This window comes from Cygnus olor, chromosome 1, assembly GCF_009769625.2.
Source record: "Cygnus olor isolate bCygOlo1 chromosome 1, bCygOlo1.pri.v2, whole genome shotgun sequence".
NCBI classification, from domain to species: Eukaryota; Metazoa; Chordata; class Aves; order Anseriformes; family Anatidae; genus Cygnus; species Cygnus olor.
The window spans coordinates 103,549,196-103,572,737 of NC_049169.1; the positions used below are offsets into that span (position 1 = coordinate 103,549,196).

At 42.0% G+C, this 23,542-nt stretch overlaps 2 protein-coding genes across 4 annotated transcripts; one reads left to right on the forward strand and one right to left on the reverse strand.

The window, feature by feature from the left end:
* Positions 1–1,239: 1,239 nt before the first annotated feature.
* Positions 1,240–13,369, reverse strand: LOC121078855 (C-type lectin domain family 2 member L-like). Of its 3 annotated transcripts, XM_040575435.1 has the most exons (7): positions 11,636–11,949; positions 8,917–9,488; positions 7,789–7,983; positions 7,103–7,186; positions 6,261–6,445; positions 5,052–5,152; positions 1,240–3,400 (listed from the first exon to the last, which is right to left on the reverse strand). In XM_040575435.1, exons 2-7 carry the CDS (start codon positions 8,933–8,935, stop codon positions 3,286–3,288), a joined length of 699 nt encoding a protein of 232 aa, XP_040431369.1. In that variant the 5' UTR covers positions 8,936–9,488; positions 11,636–11,949; the 3' UTR covers positions 1,240–3,285. The 3 variants fall into 3 exon arrangements, with proteins under 3 accessions (XP_040431369.1, XP_040431358.1, XP_040431378.1); XM_040575424.1 differs by lacking the exon at positions 8,917–9,488 and having other exon boundaries at positions 11,636–13,369; XM_040575444.1 differs by lacking the exons at positions 5,052–5,152; positions 8,917–9,488 and having other exon boundaries at positions 11,636–13,065.
* A 4,722-nt stretch (positions 13,370–18,091) lies between these two features.
* Positions 18,092–22,961, forward strand: LOC121078847. The gene is made up of 2 exons (XM_040575414.1): positions 18,092–18,278; positions 20,336–22,961. Exon 2 carries the CDS (start codon positions 20,342–20,344, stop codon positions 21,695–21,697), a length of 1,356 nt encoding a protein of 451 aa, XP_040431348.1. The 5' UTR covers positions 18,092–18,278; positions 20,336–20,341; the 3' UTR covers positions 21,698–22,961.
* Positions 22,962–23,542: the final 581 nt, after the last annotated feature.

Here is a 23,542-nt window from a genome sequence, read left to right on the forward strand (position 1 = left end):
TGAGCATAATGTCACATTATATAGAATCTCCCTGCAGCCAGTTTGGGTCAGCTTCTTGTGCACCCCCAGTCTCCTTGCTGGCAGAGCAGCATGACAAGCAGGAGTCCTTGACGTAGCGTAAGCACTGCTCTGCAGCAACTAAAACATTGTTATCCAAATTATTTTCCTCCTAAATCCGAAACAAGGCACCATACCAGCCACTATGAAGACAATTAACTCTATTCCAGCTGAAACCATAACACATGTTGAGCTAATTTCTCTGAAATCAGTGGTGACTTTAACAATACTTATGAAGTATGTTATTCAAACATCCTAGCTATTACTAATGTAATTAAATATTTTTGTAGCGTCTTACCAAAGCCCTTACCTACACTTTAAGCAGTCACTAAATCTTGTGTAATCCCACAGATTTAAAAGAAAAAAAAAGCATTTAATTGTAGCACTTCATTAACCTCACTGTGAGTAAAGTGAGTTCACATCCTGCCCCTTCAGTTCCTAGCATGACAGACATTGGGTACTAACAAAGATGCTAACTGCACCCATTAAGAGTCATAAAACGCTTTCATTGTAACCCATTGTGCTTATGGTTTCTCCAAAACCTCCTTTAAGAACCAAAATTTTCAATATTTGGACTCTACATGTAGATGGCATTGATGGAGAAAAAAAAAAAAGAACAAAAAAACCCAAGAGAGTACCATTATTCTGTATTTAAAAAGAATGTCTGGGTAAATCAGCTCATTAAAGAAGAATAAGATAAAATGTGGTACAAGAATACCCCTTATCCCTCACAAATTCTATCAAATTTGTAAAATATACCTATAGAATGTAAATATATAAATGCTCTGAAAACTTTGCAAGAACAAACTGCATAAAACTCCATGTTTCCCCCCAAATTTACTGTACTGTTTGTATTTCACTATGCTTGTTTCAGCATTTCCACAGAACTACTTCAGCAGAGTTCAGTTAAATGCTTTGTTAAATCTGACATATTTTGAAGAGTTTAAAAAGATTTAAAGATTTAAAGTGTTAGAAAATGAAATGTTTTCTGGGGTGGTGGTGTGAAATGTCATGTTTCATGTAAACCCCAACATTATCTTTAAAGAACTTTTCATACTGAAAACCTGAATATTTTATTTTGCTTCAGTCTGGTGTGACTTTTTTTTTTCATATGGTGCCTGGGCTGAAAAAGACTTTTAATGGTACAACATTAGTGCACACACCACTGGAATTCAAAAGCTCTGTAAAGATATTTATTAAGTATCTTTTCAGGACTATTGCACGTTACCATACCCTTCAGAGCTAGTTAATTTAAAAACATTGCAGGGAAACAAACAAACAAACAAGTAACGTATAAATTAACACATAGAATATTATGGCTACATTATTATGGCTACAGTAGAGTCCTGTTACTGTGCTTATAAAGAACACATGCAATTAAAAAAGTGTAGTCCAGAAAAATTATGACCATATATAAATTCACATCTAGAAGACACAAGTTTTTAACAATATCTGTACCACAAAATCCTGTTACAGTACAGTCCTACTGTCACAGAAAATAATGAAGGCATAAACAAAACAATTAACAAAAATAGACAATTAAATTTTCATAAAAATACAGTGAAGGCAAAAAATAATTAGAAATAGGACAAAATATAATACTGCAAAAAAAAACTTTTAGTGCAATTTTACACTCTTGAAAATGAAAGAAACATAATTATCTTTCCTTCCCTGAAACTACAGTGCACTCTAGTGGCTACTCAAAAAGTTATTCCATTTGCTTCTTTAAGAAATCCCGTGTAGTCTGTGGCATACCACATCACAAAAGTCAACTATGCATGCCTGAAGAGGTGGCAGAAGGGCATTGCAATACTGCAGCAGATCCTATACTTCTGCAGAGTAGCATATTTACACTTGAATCAATTGAGCAACACTGATTTCCACCAGATGAGAGGTCACCCCCCTTATTTCCTAACAAAATACATGGACAACCTCTACGGCCAGGGGCATTCTGTACTAGGTATACTGCCAGAGCTGCCTAAAGGAGAGGGAATCTTAGTAAACAAAGTCCATTGTTTCCAGATTTTATTCTGAGCAAGAAGTGTTTTGCCCTGTTATACATGAGAATTCCTGATCCTTCCTTGTCTAGAAAACCATTACAAATAGTCCCTCCATGAAAACAACCTGATTTGCTTCCTCTAGTTCAATGTCACTTTCCGTCTTCAGTTTACCTTGTAGACATGAACGGACAGAGTTCAGTGGGATTGTGCCCTCATTCTGTTTAGACTGATAGCCATTCAACAGCACTGTGTGTTGCTATTGAAAATGATATGCACACAGAACAAAACACTGATTGTCTATCCAGAAATTGACCACTTGTTTAGATTGCTCAAACTCAGATAGGCACAAGACATGAGGAAATCATGAAGGCACATCCTTTACTATTAATTCTCTTATTCTCAAGATTTTCCCATTTGCACTAGGGATATTTCTAATTTTACTATATTAATACTTGGACCCTTACTTTTGCAGTTTGAACTTTTCCTCCCCATTTGTGCAAATCCTCAGATAAATTAATACTCTAACTTTTTTCTCTCTCTCTCTCTCTTTTTTTTTTTTTTTTTCCCGCTAAGATGGGTGCTGCAGGAAGGAGAGCTTCAGGAAAGCAGCTATACGAATTTCAATATTACTACCAAGCAAATTAAACAAAATTAATGCAAAATAACAATTACAACAAACAATGAATGCAATACAGAGACACACAAGAGGCACCCCATCAAACTGGGAGAACAAAGTCCACAATGCTCATGTCTAAAACCAAAGTGCTCATTTCTGGATCACCCTGTATCTGGGAGACACAGAAACCTTTAGGCAGAGCCACTTCACTTTGTATAACACCGTGCCTATACACAGAGCTTGGATAAGGGAAAAGCAGAACAAATACCTCCAATGACACACCAAAAAGAAAAGAACAGCTGCTTAGGATCCTACAAGACAAGAAATCATGGAAGAAATACTGATGACACAAAAGAAACTACAGGCTGAGCAGTAGCTTAGTAGCTAGAAAAATGGGGCAAGAAAATTTATCAAGACCCTGAGAAAAGACATTGAAATGACATTGTGAAAAAACAGAAGCCTGCTCCATGGGCAGAAAGTCCTGGCTACGAGAAAACACGTTCACTTCCAGGCAAGAACTGAAATGCATTCCCAGGTCCCAAAGTATACATATATACTGTGCAGATATATCAGATCTCTAGGTGTCAGAGGTGGTGACTTCGCCCACCATTGTCACACTAAGCTAGTACTCAAGCTACAGACCCACTTCCTGGTTAAATAACATCCAGAGGCCGAGACTCCTTTTGACTCAAGATAGGCACAGTTTCCAGAGCCTTTTACTTCAATCCTGGAAGGGAAAATGAAAGACACTATTACTTTGACAGCCAGAATCAAATAATTCAACAGAGAAGAGAGAACTAAAGGGATTACGGATTCTTTTCATGTAACACCTGATTTACTACAGGCAAGGCATGGCATGAAGATGATAACTTGCTCTTTGAAGAAAATGCCACAGGTATCATCTTCTTTTATGGGGTCTGGCCCCCAGAATACAAAAACTAGGGCTAGCAGTATTCCTGCATCTTGTCTAGTGGTTGCTTAACGTGAAATACATCCCTAGAGCAAATAATGGAATTTAAATTTACCCTTCTGAAAGACCCCGTGCTATCAAAGACTGGCTCCACCTTTGACTCCCTTGGCATTCTATACAGCTAAAAAGTTCCAAGAGAAGCTGTGAAACAAATACTTTTTTCATTTTCCTCTTCTTCAGAATTGAACAAGGCACTATGGTTAAGGGGCTGGTGGGAAATAGGAAATGAATCTCCATTTCCGCACCACAGGTGTGGAAGAGGTAAGGGCCTCCTTCACCAACGGTGTGTTAAAATAAAATGTAATAGTGTTCAGTGAGTAGGCTAACCAAACTGATACATTCCCTGGAAAAGACAAAGGACAAATTCCCCCTAGTGCTAACATGACTCTGACAGTACATATGCTTAGACATCAAGGCGCTCACTCTTTTAAAGACAGAAGAAACGGTTTTAGGCATGCACAGAGGCAAAAGTCTAAGAATGCAAAGAACTTCAACACTGAACATAAAAACAACAGTGGATGTTTCTGTCACAGGCAGGGGTAAGCAAGAGTGGGAAGGACTGCAGTTTCCAACTTAAGATGCCTACATTCTGCTTACATCTCCTATTAAATGTGTAAGATCTTTGTCAGATCAAGCTTGCAAGTCTCAGGGAGGAACAGGATATAGTTACGCATAACTAGTGATGTCAAAAACTTTAAAAAGTGAAAAATCTAAATACTCAATGTTAATTTCAGACTCCTGAAATCTCAGTGTCTATCACTGTCATTGGTTATTCTACAGACTCCTGCCAGCAGCTGCCCCAGCATGAGATGCAGGACTCTCTGAAATGATGGACCAGCCATTGGTGGGAGGAGCAAAGTACCCCCACACTTGATGCCTGTGAGAGAACATAGGGCAGGTACCACAGAGTAGCTCCTACAACACAAATTCACAGCTTCTCCTTCCCCTCTGGCAGCCTTTTTTTTTTGTGTAGGCATATGCCATAAAAGGTATGAAAATATCTTACAAGCCTCCCAAATACCTTTCGTATAAGCCTCTTGCATTGCTTTTTCAAACTGTATTTTATGATGAGGAATTCAGGTTATTGGAATCTTTCATCCCTTTCCCCATTACTTCAGTATCTTGGTGGTCTCAAGATTTAACTTTCACTTTGCTATACTGTTTGTTACCATGACCTCCCTTCTCATTTTGCTTCTGAATCAGGTGTTACAGATTTATCTCCTAATTTTCATCATCAGTTTTACTCGTACTATGTGAAATCTGTATCGTATTCCTTGCTGTTTCCATTGCCATCTGGACAGCATCATTACAGGTATTTCTTTCAAGTCACTAGCTGTATCTGTATGTTATCCTACCTTGGTCCTCTATAATCTAGTATCACTAGCAAAAAACAACAGCATTGACTTACAGCTTGTTATCTAATGTGCTCCCATTTACCCAAAAGAATTCTTCATTTATTTTATAGAGTCCAATCCACGGGTCTTGCTTTGTTATCTTCACCATAAAACTCTGCAGGAATAAACCCATGAGAGAAGTTTTGCATGTTCCATACAGTTTCCAAAATATGAAGTCTTTGATGCAAGGCTCGAAAGCAAAGCAATGATCTTGCCTTTCTCTCAAAAGGAACAGTATTAAGGACTAAATCTACAGGGTACTACAGCATCTGGATCTTGTGTGATTCACCTTACTGAAAGAGAACTTACAACTTGAACAGAAATAAACAGACTAATTTTAAGATTATCCCTGCAGCACTCAAGATACTGTAGCAGTAGAAATGCCAATAACAAGAATCCAAGTATACTGCTGAATATTAAGAACTACTGTGGAACTGCATTTACTCTTTCTCCACAAGAAACTCTTCAAAGAACAATGAACACCTTTGCAGATAATGCATTTCTCCATCACTGGTAGTCTTCATCATATTGAATTTTCATTACCAAGTAGCAAGAATTTGTGATAGACATTTTAGAGAGAGATGAGTGAGGGTAGAATCTTGCCACAGTACATACAACAGGATTGTCATCTGCACCTAGTATACCCATTAAACGGGTATCTGTGATGTGATCTATTGACCTAGGGAGAGACTGTTTTAAAACAGCAAATGCTATCAAGGTCTATTAACAGATATGGGAGTACATATTGTCCTAGGTCTTTTTACTAGTATGATACAGAAAAGGATGCTCTAAACTGCGGTTAGAATAATTATCTCCTAACACCAAAAGTCAAGACTAACACATCTATCAACTTGTCTGTCAATCTATCTTGCTACGAGAGAACAGTTTTCGTCTAATTAAAGTTACCTAAGATACAATGATGTTTACACTGACAGTTGCCTTCAGTGTGAGTATTTATGGCTGTGAGCAGCATAAAATTTAACTCAGATAAGCCTTGGGGATGTTCTAATATATCAACTGTTCTAACATATCAACTGCTAGAACTGATGTTTGCTGTTTGCAGGGAGAGAGGTACGCAGCCTTCTGCTTGCTGTGACTTGTCACAGCCTTTGCATCAGAATTAAAACTGTTCAGCTTACAAGGCTGGAAAACTCATGAATATATTGTGCAGTATCCTAGAAGTGAGAGGGAGTGAAACCAGGATCCCTGCTTTGTTCTCTTACCAGTTCCTGAAGATTTTCGATCACAAGGAGGGAAGCATTGTGCAATGAGCAGAAGTTCTGACTAGAGTTCCAGCTGGCTTCACTCTCTGAGAGGTAGTAGCATTTCTTCTGGAAATATAGCCAATCTGATGGACAGAGTTCCAGGGACGGACAGGCAGGAATATCTTTGTCCGAAGAACGGTTTACTGCGAAAAGACAGAAACCTATTTCTTCCAAATGGAAAAGGTTCCTAGAGCTTTCTAGCTTGCTTTGTGGCTGCACCATCTAATTCATCTCAGTTTAACCACAATATCATTATCTCTGCCCAGCAGAAATATTTATTGCAAACTAATTATGTACTCTAGCTCCCGCTAACAAATCTTTGAAGTGATGATCAGGGCAAGTCGGTTGAAGTAACTGGGAAGGTAATAACTATGTATGCTTTAGACACTCATCTACAACTTAAATGTTTCTGACAGTTAAGGCTTTTGCGAGTGTTGCTTTCTTGTACTGAATCAATAACTTTGTTTATTATAGTGTTAACGATTACAGAGTGGTTGCAAAAGACCATCTTCCATTTGTTTTCCCAAGCTTGGATTATGATCAACAGCAAGGTTATACAATTGAATGTCAGAAGCACACTCAGACTAATCTGAGCACTAACTATTGGAGTTATTTCCCCAGTATCTGACCACAGTTTTAAACAGCAAGGCATGAGACATCTATTTAACTTTGAAACAAGGTAAGGTCTGAACAACCCTCTTGTGAGGTCCCGGGGACTTCTGACCACACAAAACTCTGGTAATTTCTAAGGCTAGTTATATGTTCTTTGTCAGTAACTTACACAAAGTGTATACGCTTACCAAAGTGAATACACAAAATCAAAATGACAGCAGCAACGAGGATTCCAGCAACACCTCGCCAGAACCAGATATTTGAGAACACACCTGAAAAAAAAAAAAAGAAATAAGAGGAATTTTAAAAAATATACGGAGTTGGAAGAGGAGTAGAGCCCAGGATGCACGGAGCCGTTCCAGAGGCCACTCTCTGAGGAAAAGAGGTGAGGACAGCGGCCCGGGCGGGCGCCGCGGCCCGATCCCCGCCTGCCCGCGCCCAGGCCGGCCCCAGGCCCCCCGCAGGCCCTGGGAGCCGGGCGGACGCCATCTCGCCACAGGCCGCTGCCGTGCCCCGGCCGCGGGGGTTTCCAGCAGCCCGACGGCTCCCGGGACACCGGCGCTGCCCCGGGACACCGCGGCTCCCCGTTTCCCGCCCGGCCGCAGCCAAGGCGACAGCCGCCGCCGAGGTCCCTCGCCCCCTGCACCTCCAGCCTTGCGGGGCGCCGTCCTCCGCTCCGGGGAGCCGCCAGCCCCGGGGCGCCCCATGGGTGCGGAGCTCCTACCCCGCCGCGGGAGGAGATGACGGGGCCGGAACGGGCGGAGAGACCGGCGCCGGGGGCGGCCGGGGGAGGCCCGGGACACGGCCTCGGCGGCCTGGTGCAAGGGCTGGACGTGGGGCCGCAGTCTGGCTTGTAAGACAGGGCTGTACGTACCAGGAGGGCTGGCGCTCTGTACAAGTATTTCGTCCGGTGTGTTACGCACGGTAACTGCTTTACTTGCGACAGATCCTGGCTGGATGGCATGGTCAAATGTCCAGGGGAATGCAGCTCTCCGTGCAAGGCTGATGAAGTGCACACCTAGTGCTGTTTTATCCAAAGCATGCAGCCATCTGTACCCACGCAGAAAACCTTAAATAGAAAACCATGAACATGGAGGGTTACATGTTACGCTTTCACTGTGACCTCCAATTCCTTTTATTTGTCAAGAATATTTGAGCAGCTTTGAGGGTAGTCAGTTGCTGAAAATTATCTCCAGGTGCTTATCTTTGCAGATAATAAAGACCCATATAAACTTTATGCTTCTATACGTATTAAATGACCTACGGTCGACTTTAGCTTTTGACTGTGGCAGCGGTTCATTTAGGCAATGCGCTGGGAGAGCTGGACGTGCCAGTACTCCTGGGATGACACTTGAGAAGGGACAGGCAAAAGGGTGAAAAGGAATAAAAAAGGTGTGTGAAAACAATACTTAAAATATGTTGGCTTTGGGGAATTTAGGGAACCAAAGATTCCCAGAAGAGGGGGAAGGGGAGGTGGAAAAAGTAATGGATCCAGAATGCTCAGGATGTATATGCTTTTAGGTTTGTATACTTTTTTAGGGTTGGGGAGAACTGAACCCAGAGGAGCAGAGAATGAGAGGAAGATACGTAATTAGGATGGCAAGAAGGGTCAGTACCTGTTTCATATTGAAAAAGTTTTGCATAAAAGGAGACAGTGAAATACTAGTGTATGCACAGCTATTTGTGCATCTCTTTCTAAGAACAAGTTTCTCAACATTTACTCATTCTTCTACTTTAGGCTGTTTAATGATAAAAGTTGCCAAACGCCTCATGACTTAAGCAAAACAAAGCAAATCTGAGAACATAAACAACCCTGGACACTGGACCATCCGCTTTCCTACGACCTGATAGTGCACTACCTGGTTTTAGTCTTAAGAATGAAATGTCTCTTAAGTGGCTCGCTCTCTTTTCATTCAGATCTGCCTGCTACTCTGGTCAAAAATAGTTTACTGTGGCTTATAACCACAGAGAAGTCACAGGTATCCATTTCACACTTACTCACCCACTGCTATTATTGACATTTTCAGGTCATTCTCCGGGTTGACAAAGAAACTGAGAATTTACATCTTCCGTTGTGAATCATTTGATGCTTCAAAATGGCTGTCCTTGTTACCCTAGATGCTTCCTTTACATAATTGAGACACTTGACTTTTAGTTTCACAGATCAATTTGGCTAATACACCTCCAGACCGAAGAGTAAGCAGCCTGCTGCTGTTACTGAGGAAGTGTGGTTTTCAAGGCTCCCCACATGAGCTAAAGGCCTTGGAGGGGGACAGTTGCTGCTGAACTACAGACAGACGAGTTGGGTGTTTGCAGTGAGTGCTCAGGATGATCTTGGAGGAGAAGGGGAATTTATCCTTGTACCAGAGCAGAATGCAGTGCATAGGCTGAGTGCAAGACAGACACTTGTCAAACCCACTCTCAGCTGCTAATATTTAGGGCAGCTTTCAGCTCTCCTTTCTAGCACCTTACTGGCTCAAAGCATATGGGTTTCTGTGAAGGTAGGCCTGCAAATTCCTCTGCAATGGTAACTTCCACAGACATCACCGGGGGCTGTTGAGCTGTCAAGGATAGCTGTTCAGAAAAGGGAAGTGTTTATTTTTGCAGGAAAAAAAGTCTCCCATTAGGCGTTGTAATGGCCATGTATTTACTTAGCTGTGTATTTTGTTTCATGAAATGTTCCCACATTTTATAAAATGAAGATTGAAAAAGAAGATAAGAATTTGATAAAGGCAAAAGGCAAACATACTCTCCAGACAGAATCACAGGGAGAAAATGCAAACATTCTAACCGAAAATGTGTCATTTTCTAAGCAAATTATTTTCTCAGAAAAACAACTTGGCCCCTTCAATGCTAGGAGTCTCATGGGATTGACTCAAAATGTTTGATGGATTCTGTGATGCCACCTCCTGCTTACTGCTGTAACAAATAAACTGTGATTACCTATTCTCACCCATTAACATGCTACCTCTAACTTTTCAATTATGCAGGGAGAAATCACTTCAGAACAAAAATTTGGGGGATAGAGTGTTTGCATTAGAAATATCTGCACTGTGGTCACAGCAGCGTACTGCAGGGATGCCCTAGTTTGACTGGAACTAAATAGCTCGCATGCTAGCAGGAACTTAGCTGTGATTGCACAGCTAGGCCGGGGGAACTAATTTGTCCTGCTCTTGGTTGATTTTGTCAGCCCATCTCTATCTTCCTCCACAGTCAATGGAAGAACTGCCAGTGAGTTAAAAATCTTCAGTCAGCCCTAAACAAGGGCTATACCCTAAACAAGCTGTTAATTTTGGGGGTGCTGTTGAAACTGTAGTAAACTCTACATATAACATTTGAAAAGTGTTAATTTTTTAGGATCAAAGGGTTTATTAGAAAAGTAGCTAAATGAATGTGTGTTGTGTTACTTTTTAAGTTTTTTGAAGCTAGCAACCATCCACAGATCCACAGATCAGTACCTCTCATGCAGCAAAAAGCATGGCTTATTTGTAATGCTTTGACTGTAGTCCCCAGAAGCCTCCTGATCTCAGCATGTCACTGTATGATAGGAGTCCGGTAGATGAGAAGGAGGAAGGTACTGGAGGATTTGGGTTTTGCTTACTATTACTAAAGTTTTCTTTGTGTAAGTCCTATGTTCATTTGAACAAAAAGACATTTATTTCTTTCTGTTAATAGTTATAACAGTAATCTGTTTGTTTGTTTGTTTGTTTTAATATTTTAGTGCCTATTATTTTTGAGGAGATACATTTTTCAGGATAATATCAAGAGGTTCCTGCAGTTCCCAAAGTGAAATCCTTAGACTGGAGAGAGAGATACACATGCGTATCTTTAAGCTGTGAATATTTCTCTTGTGTAATACGACATGAGTCAGACAAGTAAATGTTAACACAGAAAATATCCATGTTTTAGACAACAGTATAAAAGAAAGAGATGAAGGAAGAATGTAGCAGAAATAATGTTAAGGGCCTTATGGGACATCAGGCGTGTGTAGTAGTTTTGAACATTTTAAAAGTTCCTATACTTTAGAAGGTATTTAACAGAGGTATTAGAAGATTGTATTTACTGGAGAAGGTAAGAAGTAGTACTTGAGGAGCACTAAGCATGTTATGAAGCGCAGGACTGAGAATGTTGCAGCTAGGTCTTTTACATCAAAAAGGCCAGTCATTCAGCAGTCTTGCAAAACATTATTTGGAATGTTTTGGAATAGGATACATAAGAGAAAGGAATCCAGATATGTTATTAGCTGTGTTTGCATTTTTGGTGAGACTAGTATTCACCAGGATTGTTGTTTACTTGTCTGCAGCACTTGTGTGTTAGAATTTTGTAGAAGACATAGCCTCTGTCTTTAAGAACTGACAATATTAACACTGGGAATGACCCGAAGGAGGACAGAAATAAGTAGGGAGGGTTGAAGTACAGAAGAGGAAGCACCACAGCAATATAGTTACATGAACGCAATTAACAATATTAAGGTTAATAAAACAAATAAAAATAGAACAATAGGTGTGACAGGGAGATTATGGTAGAAACCTCAGATGACCTAAAACATCAGACTTCCTCTTTGTCATTATCTACAGAAGCTGATAGACTGGATATCAGTAATGATTAGTAGCTGTATTTCCTGTCAATGTTATCTTTCAGGAAAGTTCAGAATTTCTTTATAGATAATGTGATTCATCACAGAGCAAACACAGCATTTAACACCTTGAAAAGTCACTCACCATTTGAAGCCTTTGCAACCACAAACTGTGAAAGGTTCCAGTGTTGTGAATCATAGATTTTGCCAGTTGAGGTTGGTGTCATCATGTCCCCTGCATGGATAACCATGTTAGAAGTTTCTCCCCAATACGTCTGCAGGCTATGCATCTGCACCAGGAAGTTCTTAGGGGCCAGCACGTGAGACCATGCAGCTACACCATAAGCCAGAGTCCTCCATTGCTTCTACTCAGGTCCACTCACAACCAAAGAAGAGAGAAAAGAAGTGTGTGTAGTGCTCACCTGTGGCTTTTTAAAGTGGTGAGTCATTCTGACAGGGGCTTGACAGAGCTACTCAATTCAGTTTCCTGTTCAGCATCCTGTTCATCGGTGTCGTGGTTGCAGCTGGTGGAGCTGTGCACCTTCCTTCACAGGAATGAATAATCTCTTGCCTGCTTGTCAAGGTTTCTTTTCCTATCCCTTATCAGTTTAACAGCTTTTCTTCCCCACATTGCCTGCTGTAGCAAAGGTACTGTAGCAAGAAGTAGTGTCCTCCTTGGGACCAAAGCAAAGGAAGGAAGATTTACGTGAAGTGCTGAGTAAGAGAGCTGCATAGGGTAGTGAGTCTGTAGAGAGATCAGACCATTTCATGATCTGATGAGTATGTAGCCTTAAGTTGAAGAAAACAAGGAACCCATATGCCGTTGATTTCTATAAGCATGGTGATATGTTCAATGTTGTTCTTTACCATGTTCTTTGTACATCCTTTGTACAGCCTGTTTGCTGTTTTGACAACAGATCTACCTAATGCATAAACTTCCTTTATTTTTTATTTTTTAACATAAAATGTCACAATTCACATGTCTTGTTTAGGCCTCTGCATTTCTTCACTGTCAGCTCAAGTTCTTAATCACCTAAATAATCCATGGTACCCTGAAAATTTTGCTGTGTCAGTACTTCCTTCTTCCACCCCAGATTATATTAAATTAATATTAAATATTTTAGCAACATAAGCAGGTTAGGTCTGCATTAGATATATTAAGTAACATAAAGTAATGGTTATTACATAAATATTTAAAATCAGAGTGAGATGGGAAAAATAACAAGTGTGCATGGCATATGAAAGTAATACTTTACCTGTTTCTGTTTAAAATACTTGTGTTTAATAAGAGTGAGATGGAAAAATATGCTACCAGTGGTTTGGAAACCAGGCATAGCTATAAAACCAGAATATCTGTTTCTTTCACATCAGTTCCTGGACAAGACTCTGTATACTAAATACCAATAGCAACAGGTAATTTTGCCAGGAAAAGCCTGTGGTCTAAGTAGAAAAGTTCAGCATAAGACCAGAGAGAGAAATGATTGTTTTCCGTATTTTATGGGTGAGAATCAATGTGCAGAGCTGAAGTCCTCATGGCTACATAGTGAATCTATAGGCGGGAGAAAGGAAGGAGAAGACTCAGTTGTGTGCATCATCCTTCCTGTCACAAGATTAATTTAAAAAAATAGATATCTGCATGAAGAGGAAATGGTAGAGCAAGTTGTTCAAAACAATTTTGTTATTGAAAGGACTGCGATCTCATGGTCTGCAAGTAACTTGAATACTTCTTCCTTTCAACTTAAAAATCCACTCTAATGATACTTAAAGTTATTGGGTTAGGATATTAAACAAATATATCCCAGATTTTAATGCAAGAATGAGGCCAAGAAAATCAAATGATTTTTGAGCTGCCTGCATTTCTTGGGTCCTTAATTTTTGGAGTATTCTAGGCAATCCAAAAAATTGTGTTAGAGGGCCAGTAAGAAATGCAACTAAATAGTAAGAAACTGTTTTTACATCTCTTTCTCACCTACCACCTTAGATCCACAAAGAATGAGGTGAAAAGCAAACTGCACTGGAATATGGATGATTTCTTTAAATATGGCACTTATCAGAAGGATAGAAATATCAGTGCAATGCAGTCTGAAGGACTGTTTTCCACCAAACCTTAAATAGGTTAATAACAGCCCTTTCCTCATCTCCTCTGTAGCCAAAACAGTCAACTGCATCACGTACATTTCTATGGTCTGCAAGACAAAAGCAACTGAGACAAATATTACACTGTAAGATCTGTCAGAGGAAAAAATGTTTTCCAATAAAATGCCTTGTGCAAAATAGTATCTCCTCATTGCAAGGAGGGAGTAATACCGTTTTTTGTTTCCTGTTTTCTTAACTAAAAATAGAGTAGAGGGAGGGGGAAGGGATAAAGAAGGGCAAGGCAACAAAGCAGTATAGAGCATGTCTGTGTCCACTCTGTCCTTCAGTGTCATGCTGTTTTTCAGTGTCAATTTTTGTGGGGTGTTATATGGGGTATGATGGAAAGAAGCAGCAGCTCCCATCTCTTTAGGTGACTATATTGGGCTTAAGTTGCAAGGTTTCGGTAGCAGGGAGGCTGCAAGGGTGTCCTCTGTGAGAAGAGTCCAGACGCTGCCCCACATTAGATCAGAGCCAGTTTCAGTAGGCTCCAAAGGGACCCGCCACTGCCCAGAGCTGAGCCAATAAGTGATGTTGTCTGCACCTCAGCGAGAGCGTATTTAAGAAAGGGAAAAAAAAATGCTGCACAACAGCAGCTGGGAGAGCAAGGAGTGAGAACCAGCCCTGCAGCCCCCATGGTCAGTGCAGAAGGAGGGCAGGAGGTGCTCCAGGCACAGAGCAGAAATTCCCCTGCGGCCTGTGGAGAGGCCCCTGGTGGAGCAGGCTGTCCCCCTGCAGCCCATGGGTCCCACATGGAGCAGATCTCCACGCTGCAGCCCGTGGAGGAGCCCCCGGTGGAGCAGGTGGATGTGGCCTGGAGGAGGCTGCGGCCCATGGAGAGCCTCCGCAGGAGCAGGCCCCGGACCCGAGCTGCAGCCCATGGAGAGGAGCCCACGCAGGAGCAGGGGGTCTGGGGGGAGCTGCCGCCCGTGGGGGACCTGTGCTGGAGCAGTTTGCTCCTGGGGGATGGACCCCGTGGTATGGAGCCATGTGGGAGCAGTTCTTGAAGAGCTGCTGCCTGTGGGAAGCAGGCTCAGTCTGGGAAGGATGGCATCCCATGGGCAGGACCCCACGTGGAGCAGGGGCAGAGAGTGACCGAGAAGGTGTAGTGGAGATGAAGCGAAGCAGTAGGGACTGACCACAGCCCGCTCGGGGGGAGGAGGTAGAAGAGGGTGGATGGGGGGGGAAAGGTGGTTTTAGTTTGCTTTTAGTTTCTCACTGCTCTAGCTTTTTAGTAATAGGTAATAAATTACATTAACCTCCCTATACTGAGTCTGTTTTACCCGTGATGATAATTGTTGAGTGATCTCCCAGCCCTTATCTCAACCCTTGAGCCCTTTTCATCCCATTTCCTCCTCCTTTCCCTTTGAGGAGGGGGAGTGAGAGAGTGGTTGTGGTGGAGCTCAGCTGCCCAACTGGGTAAACCACTACAGTGACATGGGCCAAGGTGGCAGTGTGTAGTTGTGGTCTGTAGCTCTTGCTGTATGGAGTTGTGTGGAGGTCAGCATGCAGGTGCAGATGGTGTTGGAGGCATGGGTTGTGGTAGTTCCTGTGGCTGTAGTGAGGGTTGTGGTGGTGGTGTTAGCTCTCCTGCTTCTGCTTCTGCTCACGCAGGGAGGATGATACATACCTGGAAGTGAGCTCTGTCTAGGTGCAGGAGTGCATACCCTTGCAACTGCAGCAATTGGCATATCCCAGCTGTTGAATTGCAGAAAGTGAGGTCCAGTCCTTCTTCATTTCCTGGTCACTATTGTTATTGCTTATTTCCATTCATAGGAGTCAGTTTTTCATCCATACCAAGAATAAGTGCTTTTTGCATCCTGCCTCAAAAATGGGGTTTGAGCAAGAATAAAAACAGCATGCAGAGAAAACAATTGATTGCAGAAGAAAAAGAATGAAAATAAACTGAGAGCTAAGACCTTAGGGTTAAAAATAAGGAACTAGAGAAGGACACCAAGCAGAACACCACCTGCTGCACCCTTTGGTTTCTGAAGGCACCCTAACAGCCAGCAGACATTGACTAGTAATGCTCCCACACAGGCATAATAGGGTAAGGGAACTGAAACAGGGGCTACTTTTGTCACGGTCCCACAACAACCTTTCTCCGGATGGGAGGCTAACTTGATTAAGCTAGCAGGAACTTACAGCCGTATTAATTTCTGCGCTGCTCAGGGGGAGGATGTAGTAGAAGAGGGTGGATGGGGGGGAAGGTGTTTTTAGTTTGCTTTTAGTTTTCACTGCTTTAGTCTGCTATCAATAGGCAACAAATTACATTAATCTGCCTCACGTTGAGTCTATTTTGCCTGTGACTATTATTAGTGAGAGATCTCCCTCCTTATCTCAACTCACAAGCTTTGTTTTAATTGTATTTTTTTACCCCGTCCTTCTAAGGAAGGGGAGTGTAAGCGTGGTATGGTGGAGCTTATCTACTTACTGTTGTGAAATTACCATAGCAGGAAATGGCTTTGTGCTCTGTACAGAAGCTTTTGGTCAACACATACACATTTTTTAAATGGGTCTGTTAGGATGACCACTGATGGCCAGCAACTCTTGACTTGCCTGGTCAGAAAATTACTGTACTTTGTTCTCTCACACAACTGTTGGCTGATCCCATGATCAGAGATCCACCTTCCATTTTGATGTTGCTGACATATTTGGTGTTATGTTCAGGATAAGAAAGCATGGAGGGAGGTATTCTTCCACATGACTCCTCTGCTGTGTAGTGGAAGGGAAGGTAACCACAAAAGAGAGGTTAGTGGAAAACAGTGTTTACAAATGCAACCGTAAATAGATTCACAGCAAAAGCACATCTCACGCTGCTTCTTTGGGTGGGTTGCAGTCTTAGAAGGGAACTCTAAACCCTCACCAACCTCATCCTATTTGCTGTGCAATTTAGAGTGCTTTAATATTTCCTCTATGCACAGATCAATGAAATCATGATACAATACTTCTAAACATCAATTTTAGAGTGTGCAAGTTTGGAGCAAGAAAAAACAATGTCTATCAGCTTGTATGTTTATTTTTAACCAAAATGCATAAATACAAGCAAATGTTGCTAATCAAGGCTGGCCTGGCAGATGGATGACTTCTCCAGTGCCATTCTTCATAGGGTACAATTTTGAAGACTTGAGAGGTGGACATTGACTGGCCAAAAACCAGAACATATCATACCTACATAGTGGTTGTAACAGTGGTTCTTTTCTGCTAGCCTGCCATTTTATCCTTGCAGTCTGCCAGTGCCAGAGCAGTTGCAAATGAACTCTGTAGTTCCTAGCAGGAAATATTTTCACTGTTTAGCATATGCATGAAGTTCACTGCATGCTTAAAAACTTCTGCTTACCATACACAGAGAGGCAGGCTGCTTAGAAAGACCCAACCAGAATAAAAAACAAGTGATAAAGAAGTCTGGGACATTTTATTAGGAAGAAGCATTACCAGCCCCCCTGTTCACAGTATGGGTTGTACTGCAGGAGTTTTCTTAGCTCTGGTATCAGCTACACGTGTCAGCTCACACATATGTCAGAACTTACTGGTACAAAGCTAGAAAGAAGTGTCTGTGATACCTCAAAATCTTTCAGAGCTAAGGTAATGGTTAGAGGGCATAGCAGGATACATGCCAGAAATGTGGAAGACGTTCTGCATAATCAAAGGAAGCACTGCAAGGAAAGAGCCTGCCCTCGTAAATCTACTGTCAGAACAAGGGCTCAGCATATGTCTGAGCCAAAGTTCTCAGGGTCCTCTCAGCAAATATACACATTCGGAGGAAGATTTGACCAGGTAGATACCCTCACTCTTTGCACAAAAAAATACAAAATAACCATGATCTGATCTGACCTAGAGTATTTGCCTAAAGGTCTGACTCCACTACAAAGTGATTCTTTTTATCTTGGGAAATGGAACATTTTCTGCTTTATGACATTGCATTTGCTGTAGTCATCCAAACAGACCTTTCCCCCTGCCCAGACTCCACTAATAAAATAATAATGGCCTCCATTCTACTAGAAGAAGCAGGTTTGCCAGGTGGATCGTGGCCACTGTAAGGCCTCCTTATGCTTCCCTACCTGCTCAGGGCTCAGATACATGGGCACCTTTTGCTGTGCTCACGCTCCTGCCATCCACAGTCAAGCCCCTGAATCCATACACCCTTCCTTTGTGGATGCTCCCTCTTGCTAGTTGTCCATTCTCCTCGTGTTTCTTTCCACGTTCACCCCAAGAGGACATGGCACATTGGGCAGGACCAGGAAAGTGCCTGACCTGAGGAGGAGGACAGGAGGTCCCAGTACACTCCGCCTGTGCTCAGGGCCGCTTTCCCATACGTCTGGTGTGGAGAAGCCCAGGTTATCCTCAGCAGTGTTGCAGTGGTGCTTTCAGGAGAAGGATGGGCAAGAGGTGTTCCTGGTGGGCAGGGCCTAAGCTTTATAAACCAGGAAGATATCAGATGTTGGTTTTCTTGCCAAGTTCCCTCCCCTCTTATTACTCTCTACCAGAGGCTAAGGCTCCTCCTTTGCCACAGAGGAGTGAGTTTAACTGAAACCGTCCACCCCTGGGCAAGTGGGAAGGGCGTACATTGCCTCTTTTCCTCCTGGCAGCTGTCAGTGCCACTGCTGGCTCTGGGAGCTTTTGAGAAGCCCTTGTGTCTTGCCTCATCCCAGCCAGTGAGTAAGTGCTTCTGTCCTCTGTGTAGTGCAGCTTGCTTTCAGATGATGGGCTGTGATGGGAGATCTACAGGGAGAAACCCCCCAGTTCTCCGGGGGATGGCCAGGAACAGGAAGCTCACCCCAGGGGCTTGGCTGCTGCTTGAGATCACACTCTCGAGAGCAGGGGTGCGTTTCGGTGAAGTATTTGGGCAGGCTACCATGGTGGGGGATAAGAAACAGAATAAGGAGTCTTCTCAGGCAGCTGCTGTGCACCATGCAGAGTTTATTTTCTTCCTGAATGTCTCAATTATCAATGTTTGCTTCCCCCCCCCCCCCCCCCCCCCCCCATAACAAGGCCCTAGATGTTCAGCAGAGGCTGTAGGGAGTGTAACTGACCTCTTGCACTGTTTCATGTGCCCAAAACAGGAGCTACCCCTTCCTGAAATACAGCTCTTGTGGCAGATACATGGGGTGGAAGGGAAACAGAAGAAAAAGCAGTGCCTTCTGTCCCCTCTAGAGAGGCTGAGGAAGCAAAGGCAATTAATTCTTTGTGACTCAGGGAGAGTGTAAAATGCTCCCAAGCACAGACTGCAAGACCCTGAAAACAAAGATGGCTCTTGCTCAGGCTCCTGTTCTCTCTGCTGGCGTTAGTGTCTCTGTTTAGTTTTGGTTTCACATCCTCTAGCAAGCTCAGCAGAGGGAGTTCCTTTTTGATGTGGAGGAGGAGGAAGAGGACAAGAAGAGAGTTTAGCATGCAAGCAGATGGCAAAGTTGAGAACGAGGAGACTGGCCACATTCAAGAACACCATGAACTGCTCATAAAGTTCTCAGCAAGCTGTTGTGTCTTATTCTGGTGCTGGACTTCTAGCTCTGCAAGAGATTAGTATATTTGTCATTAGAAGGCCACAGCTGGTTATTTACAGTTTTGGCAATCCTTATTTATTTTTGGCTATCATAAGGTGAACTTGCTTGAAATATTACATCCAGATCTTTGTGAAAAGTAATATTTTCCAAGCCTAATGAGGTATTGGGTGATACAGGTAGCAATACAGAGCAGCAGTACCTGAGGCTTGCTACATCCCTGTTGTCCATGCGGAATGAGCAACTTGCACTGTTGTTTTGGAAAGGTCAGTGTATTCTCCCCACAGCTTCTCCAGTGTGAATGGAGAGATTTTTCAGATAGAATGGAGGGATTTTTCACACAAAGAACAAAAACCTCCATAGCAATCACATCTAGATTTTATAAAGAGCTCCAAGGCAAACTGTTTGATTCCTTCTTATTTTGCATAGCTCAGCTAAAGTGAGGGAGTAGCCATCTGAGAAGGTTCAGTTATGGTCCACAGGACTTCCTTGTGGTCTGCAGAGAGTTATTTGCAGAGGGTTGCTGTGTTTAGGGTACTTGCTCTGCTTTATGCCTTTCCAAGTTGATAATAGCAAAAGCAGATAACAATATTCTGTACATTCCTAATATTAAATCCCAAGTAGATAATACCATTTAATACTATTATAATATTTAATATATGAAAATACTATTATAATATTTATAAATATTTTATAATATATATTTATATATTATAATATTTAATACTAAATACTATTTAATACTATTAAATACCAAGTAGATAATCCAAGTAGATAATAGTTATTACTAGGGAATTTTGCTGTTGCAAATGCTTGAATGAAATATATGGTTACTTATCATTATTATAACAAATTAATTCAAATTCTAGCTAGATGAAACATGTTTGCTCCCAGAAATAATACCACTGAGTTAAATCAGATCATGAGTCAGTGCTTGAGTGTCACTGAAGTTTAGAGTATTGATCTGAGTTGAAGCCAGGGACTGAGCCAGATGCTTGATACCCCAGTTCCTGAACTGAGAGCCTGTCACCAATATCAGTGTTCCTGCACTGCACTACAAGTGTGTAGTGTAGCTCAAGAAGAGAAGCATGGGCAGGCAAGATAGTATGCCTTTGGCAGACAGAACAGTTTGCGTTGTATTTCTGTCTTGTATTTCTGTGTATTTTTATGCTGAATAATTTCATCATGTGTGATTTCATGTTTTGCTTTCACAGAAAAGAATGATGGATTTCAAAGAGGAAATTAAACCCATTTCTGATGTATGTGTTAAAGAAGCCAGTTCTGCATTATCTACAAGAGCAGGAATGTCAGATCTTCAAGGACCACTGGTGCTTCCTGAGCTACCTGAACTGGCAGCCCATGAGACTCACCACATCTTTGTCAGTTATAGCAACACTGATTCAGCCTGGTCAAGGAACTTTATCCAGAGTTTAGAGACTGTGATTCCTAATCTGAAGGCGTGTTATCATGAGAGAGACTTTATACCGGGTAAAACCATAATTGAAAACATGGTTGAATCCATTCAAGGAAGCCAGAAAATAGTCTTAGTTCTCAGCCCTGACTTTGTCCAGAGCAGGTGGTGTCTTCTGGAAGCCAATCTGTCTGTCTTCCAAGACTGTTTGGGAAGGAAGCCTGTGATCCCCATCATGTTAGTGCCCTGTTTTGTGCCACTACACCTCACCCATTTGACTTATCTTGACACCAATGACGTCGATTTTTTAGATAAAGTTGTCAAGGTCATTTGCACTCCCAATGACAAGATGAGGAATGCCACCATGGTTCCTTATAGCCCTCCATCTCTCTACAATGGGAAGTCCCTCCTGGCTCTACCTGCAGTGGATGACCAGGTCATTCCAAAATGGAGAGGAGGCACATTCAGTGAGGCACTGCCTGACCAGCTGAGTATAGTCTGTGAAGATACTGAGGTCTACAGAAAGGCCATCCAGATGATTAATGAGGTATCTTCTAGGGTATCACCTTGTACCTCAATCAGTGTTGTCTCTGGGATATCAGTTTGCATATTGGGAAGCTTATTTTTGATGATTGGTATCTTCTTATTTGTTGGGTTTGACCAGTACTCTGGTGATTCTTATACAATTTTCCTGGGCTGTATTATGATCTTTGCAACTCTGTGTACCTTTTCTGTTTTTGTTAATTGTGCCTACAACTACAAAATCAAATCAGCTGATGAGAAACTTCTGGAGATGTCCCAAGCTGCTGGTGAGGCCAACTCACTGCTGATAAAGAATTCCCTTCTGGTTGGCTGTGATTCCCAACTGAAGCTCCAGTTAGTCTACATCTCCCTCGAGGGGTGCAGGAGTCACTTCTCAGAGATTTTTAGAGAGGGAGAACCCTCTGCTGAAGAGATGTTCCAGAGAGCCTTGCACTATTTCTCCTCTGATTATGCCTGTTGTGTAGCCAAGAAGCATTTCCAGTTCTCTTGCTTGGGGACAACACCAGGACACTGGGATAAAGGGCCTTGTTTTTGCCAGTTTGTTTTCCACTGTATGGAGAAAGGGTCCTGGTACTGGAATAGTGATTATCATCCAGATAAAAGAGAACTGGATTTAGGTTAGATGCTGGTGAGGTTATACTTTGAGCAGCAGGCAAGATAAATATGTAGCGGACACTGGTATCACTGCATCACTGGTCCTTTTTTGTCTTGACAAAAAAAGAGCTTTGGGTATAAGAAAGAGAAAGGGATTGTATTCTATTTCCATTTGACCCTCAAAGAAATTCAACACTAAGGTATCTGCAGGCAAAATATCTATGGTGTCAATGTCACAGGAAAAAAAAGTCATTTCTTCATCTACTAAGGTAGCTACACTCAAGTACAGCCCACTTATATACTGCCGACAGGACAAAGGTTAGGGGAAAAAGAAGCATAAACCACAAGGTGGTTGGCAGTGCAGACATCTAGGCGTACAGAAGGTGTCTTGCTGAAGGCTAATAAGGGGAAAAATGTTCTCCAAAGAACATCATTTCCCCTCCATTTCAGGCTTATTTGCAGGGGAGGTAAAGTAAGTCAAAGAGAAGGCTGGTTGATTTACTGTCTCTTGAGCACACCATGTTCTTTATTACATGCCCTCTAATTAATCATTTCTGTAGGTTGTACAAATACAAACTGGACAAGTGCTCATCTTCAAGTCTAGTCTTGATAAAGCCCATAAGGAATTGCCTTGATGTATGCAAGGGTGGAGTAGGAAAAAAAAAAAGTACTTGTGAAAAGTGAAGTAGTGGGCAGAACTGAACAGCAGTGGAATTACCAGAGATTGCTCATCCCTTCTGGAGAGCAAGCATCTTTAGATACATGATGTATGTGATGCTCCCCTTTCTTTCTGGCCTGGAGAGCTCCAGTGAGAGCAGCTGGGAAACTCCAGTTGTCTGTCAGAAGGATGAAACCTCATCTCATCCTTTTCAGGGGCAACATTTTTAGTCCACACAGAGCATTTACCAGGCTGATTTCTTGCTACATCAAGAAGTTCTCTCTTCAGCACCTGATTGACTCTGTGAACTGCAGTGGTTACTTTCAGATAGCAGTTATCAGGTATATACATTTACAAGAAAAGGGAGTGGATGTTATGCAGGGGCCTGTCTTACTGTGGCAAGGACAGGGTCTTAAAATAACTGCTGAGAGGAGCCTGGGACAGTTGCACTGTTACTCTGTTAGTGTTGGGCACCACAGCTTGTGTGACTTCTCAAACCGAAATTGCTGTCTGTACTGAGCCATTCTATGATTCTATGAAAATAAAATAAAATAAAATAAAATAAAATAAAATAAAATAAAATAAAATAAAATAAAATAAAATAAATATTTTTAGGCACATTAAGAACGTGACAAAATATTGGGGTCTGCATTATTGTTTATTACAGTACTGAGTTTCCTGGCATCTGTTCAGCAAAATAGGAACTGGGTTTGCAGATCCACTTTCAAGGAGACTCAAACACAGTCTAAGAGCTAATGCTGGGGGTAGGCCTAATAGGTAATTATGCCCAAGGATGAGGTCTAACAATAGGGAGAATTTGTGCAGTTATAATATCGACATTGCTGTGCGAACCAGACTTTGGTATGGATTTCCTCATACCTACAACACATCTTTCAAGAAATTTCTATGCTTGGCTAAACATGTCCTCCAGCCTGACAGGTATGAGAGGGGGTTAATTTTCACAAATAATATTTAATAATCCATTGTAGCACTCTTAACCCATTGGTCTGCAGGTCACAGGCAATGTGGTATAGCTACTCAATTCATAAACCTCTCACACAGTCTTGCACAATGGTACTGGTAATGTGGATGCCTTGGCTGCTTTGTATTTGTTTCAGCTCCTGGTATTGAGTGGTTAGTTCAGTCAAAAGTATAAGCATACTATGCTGATTATAATGCATAGTGGAATAGGCAAACAGCTGTCCACAGCTACAA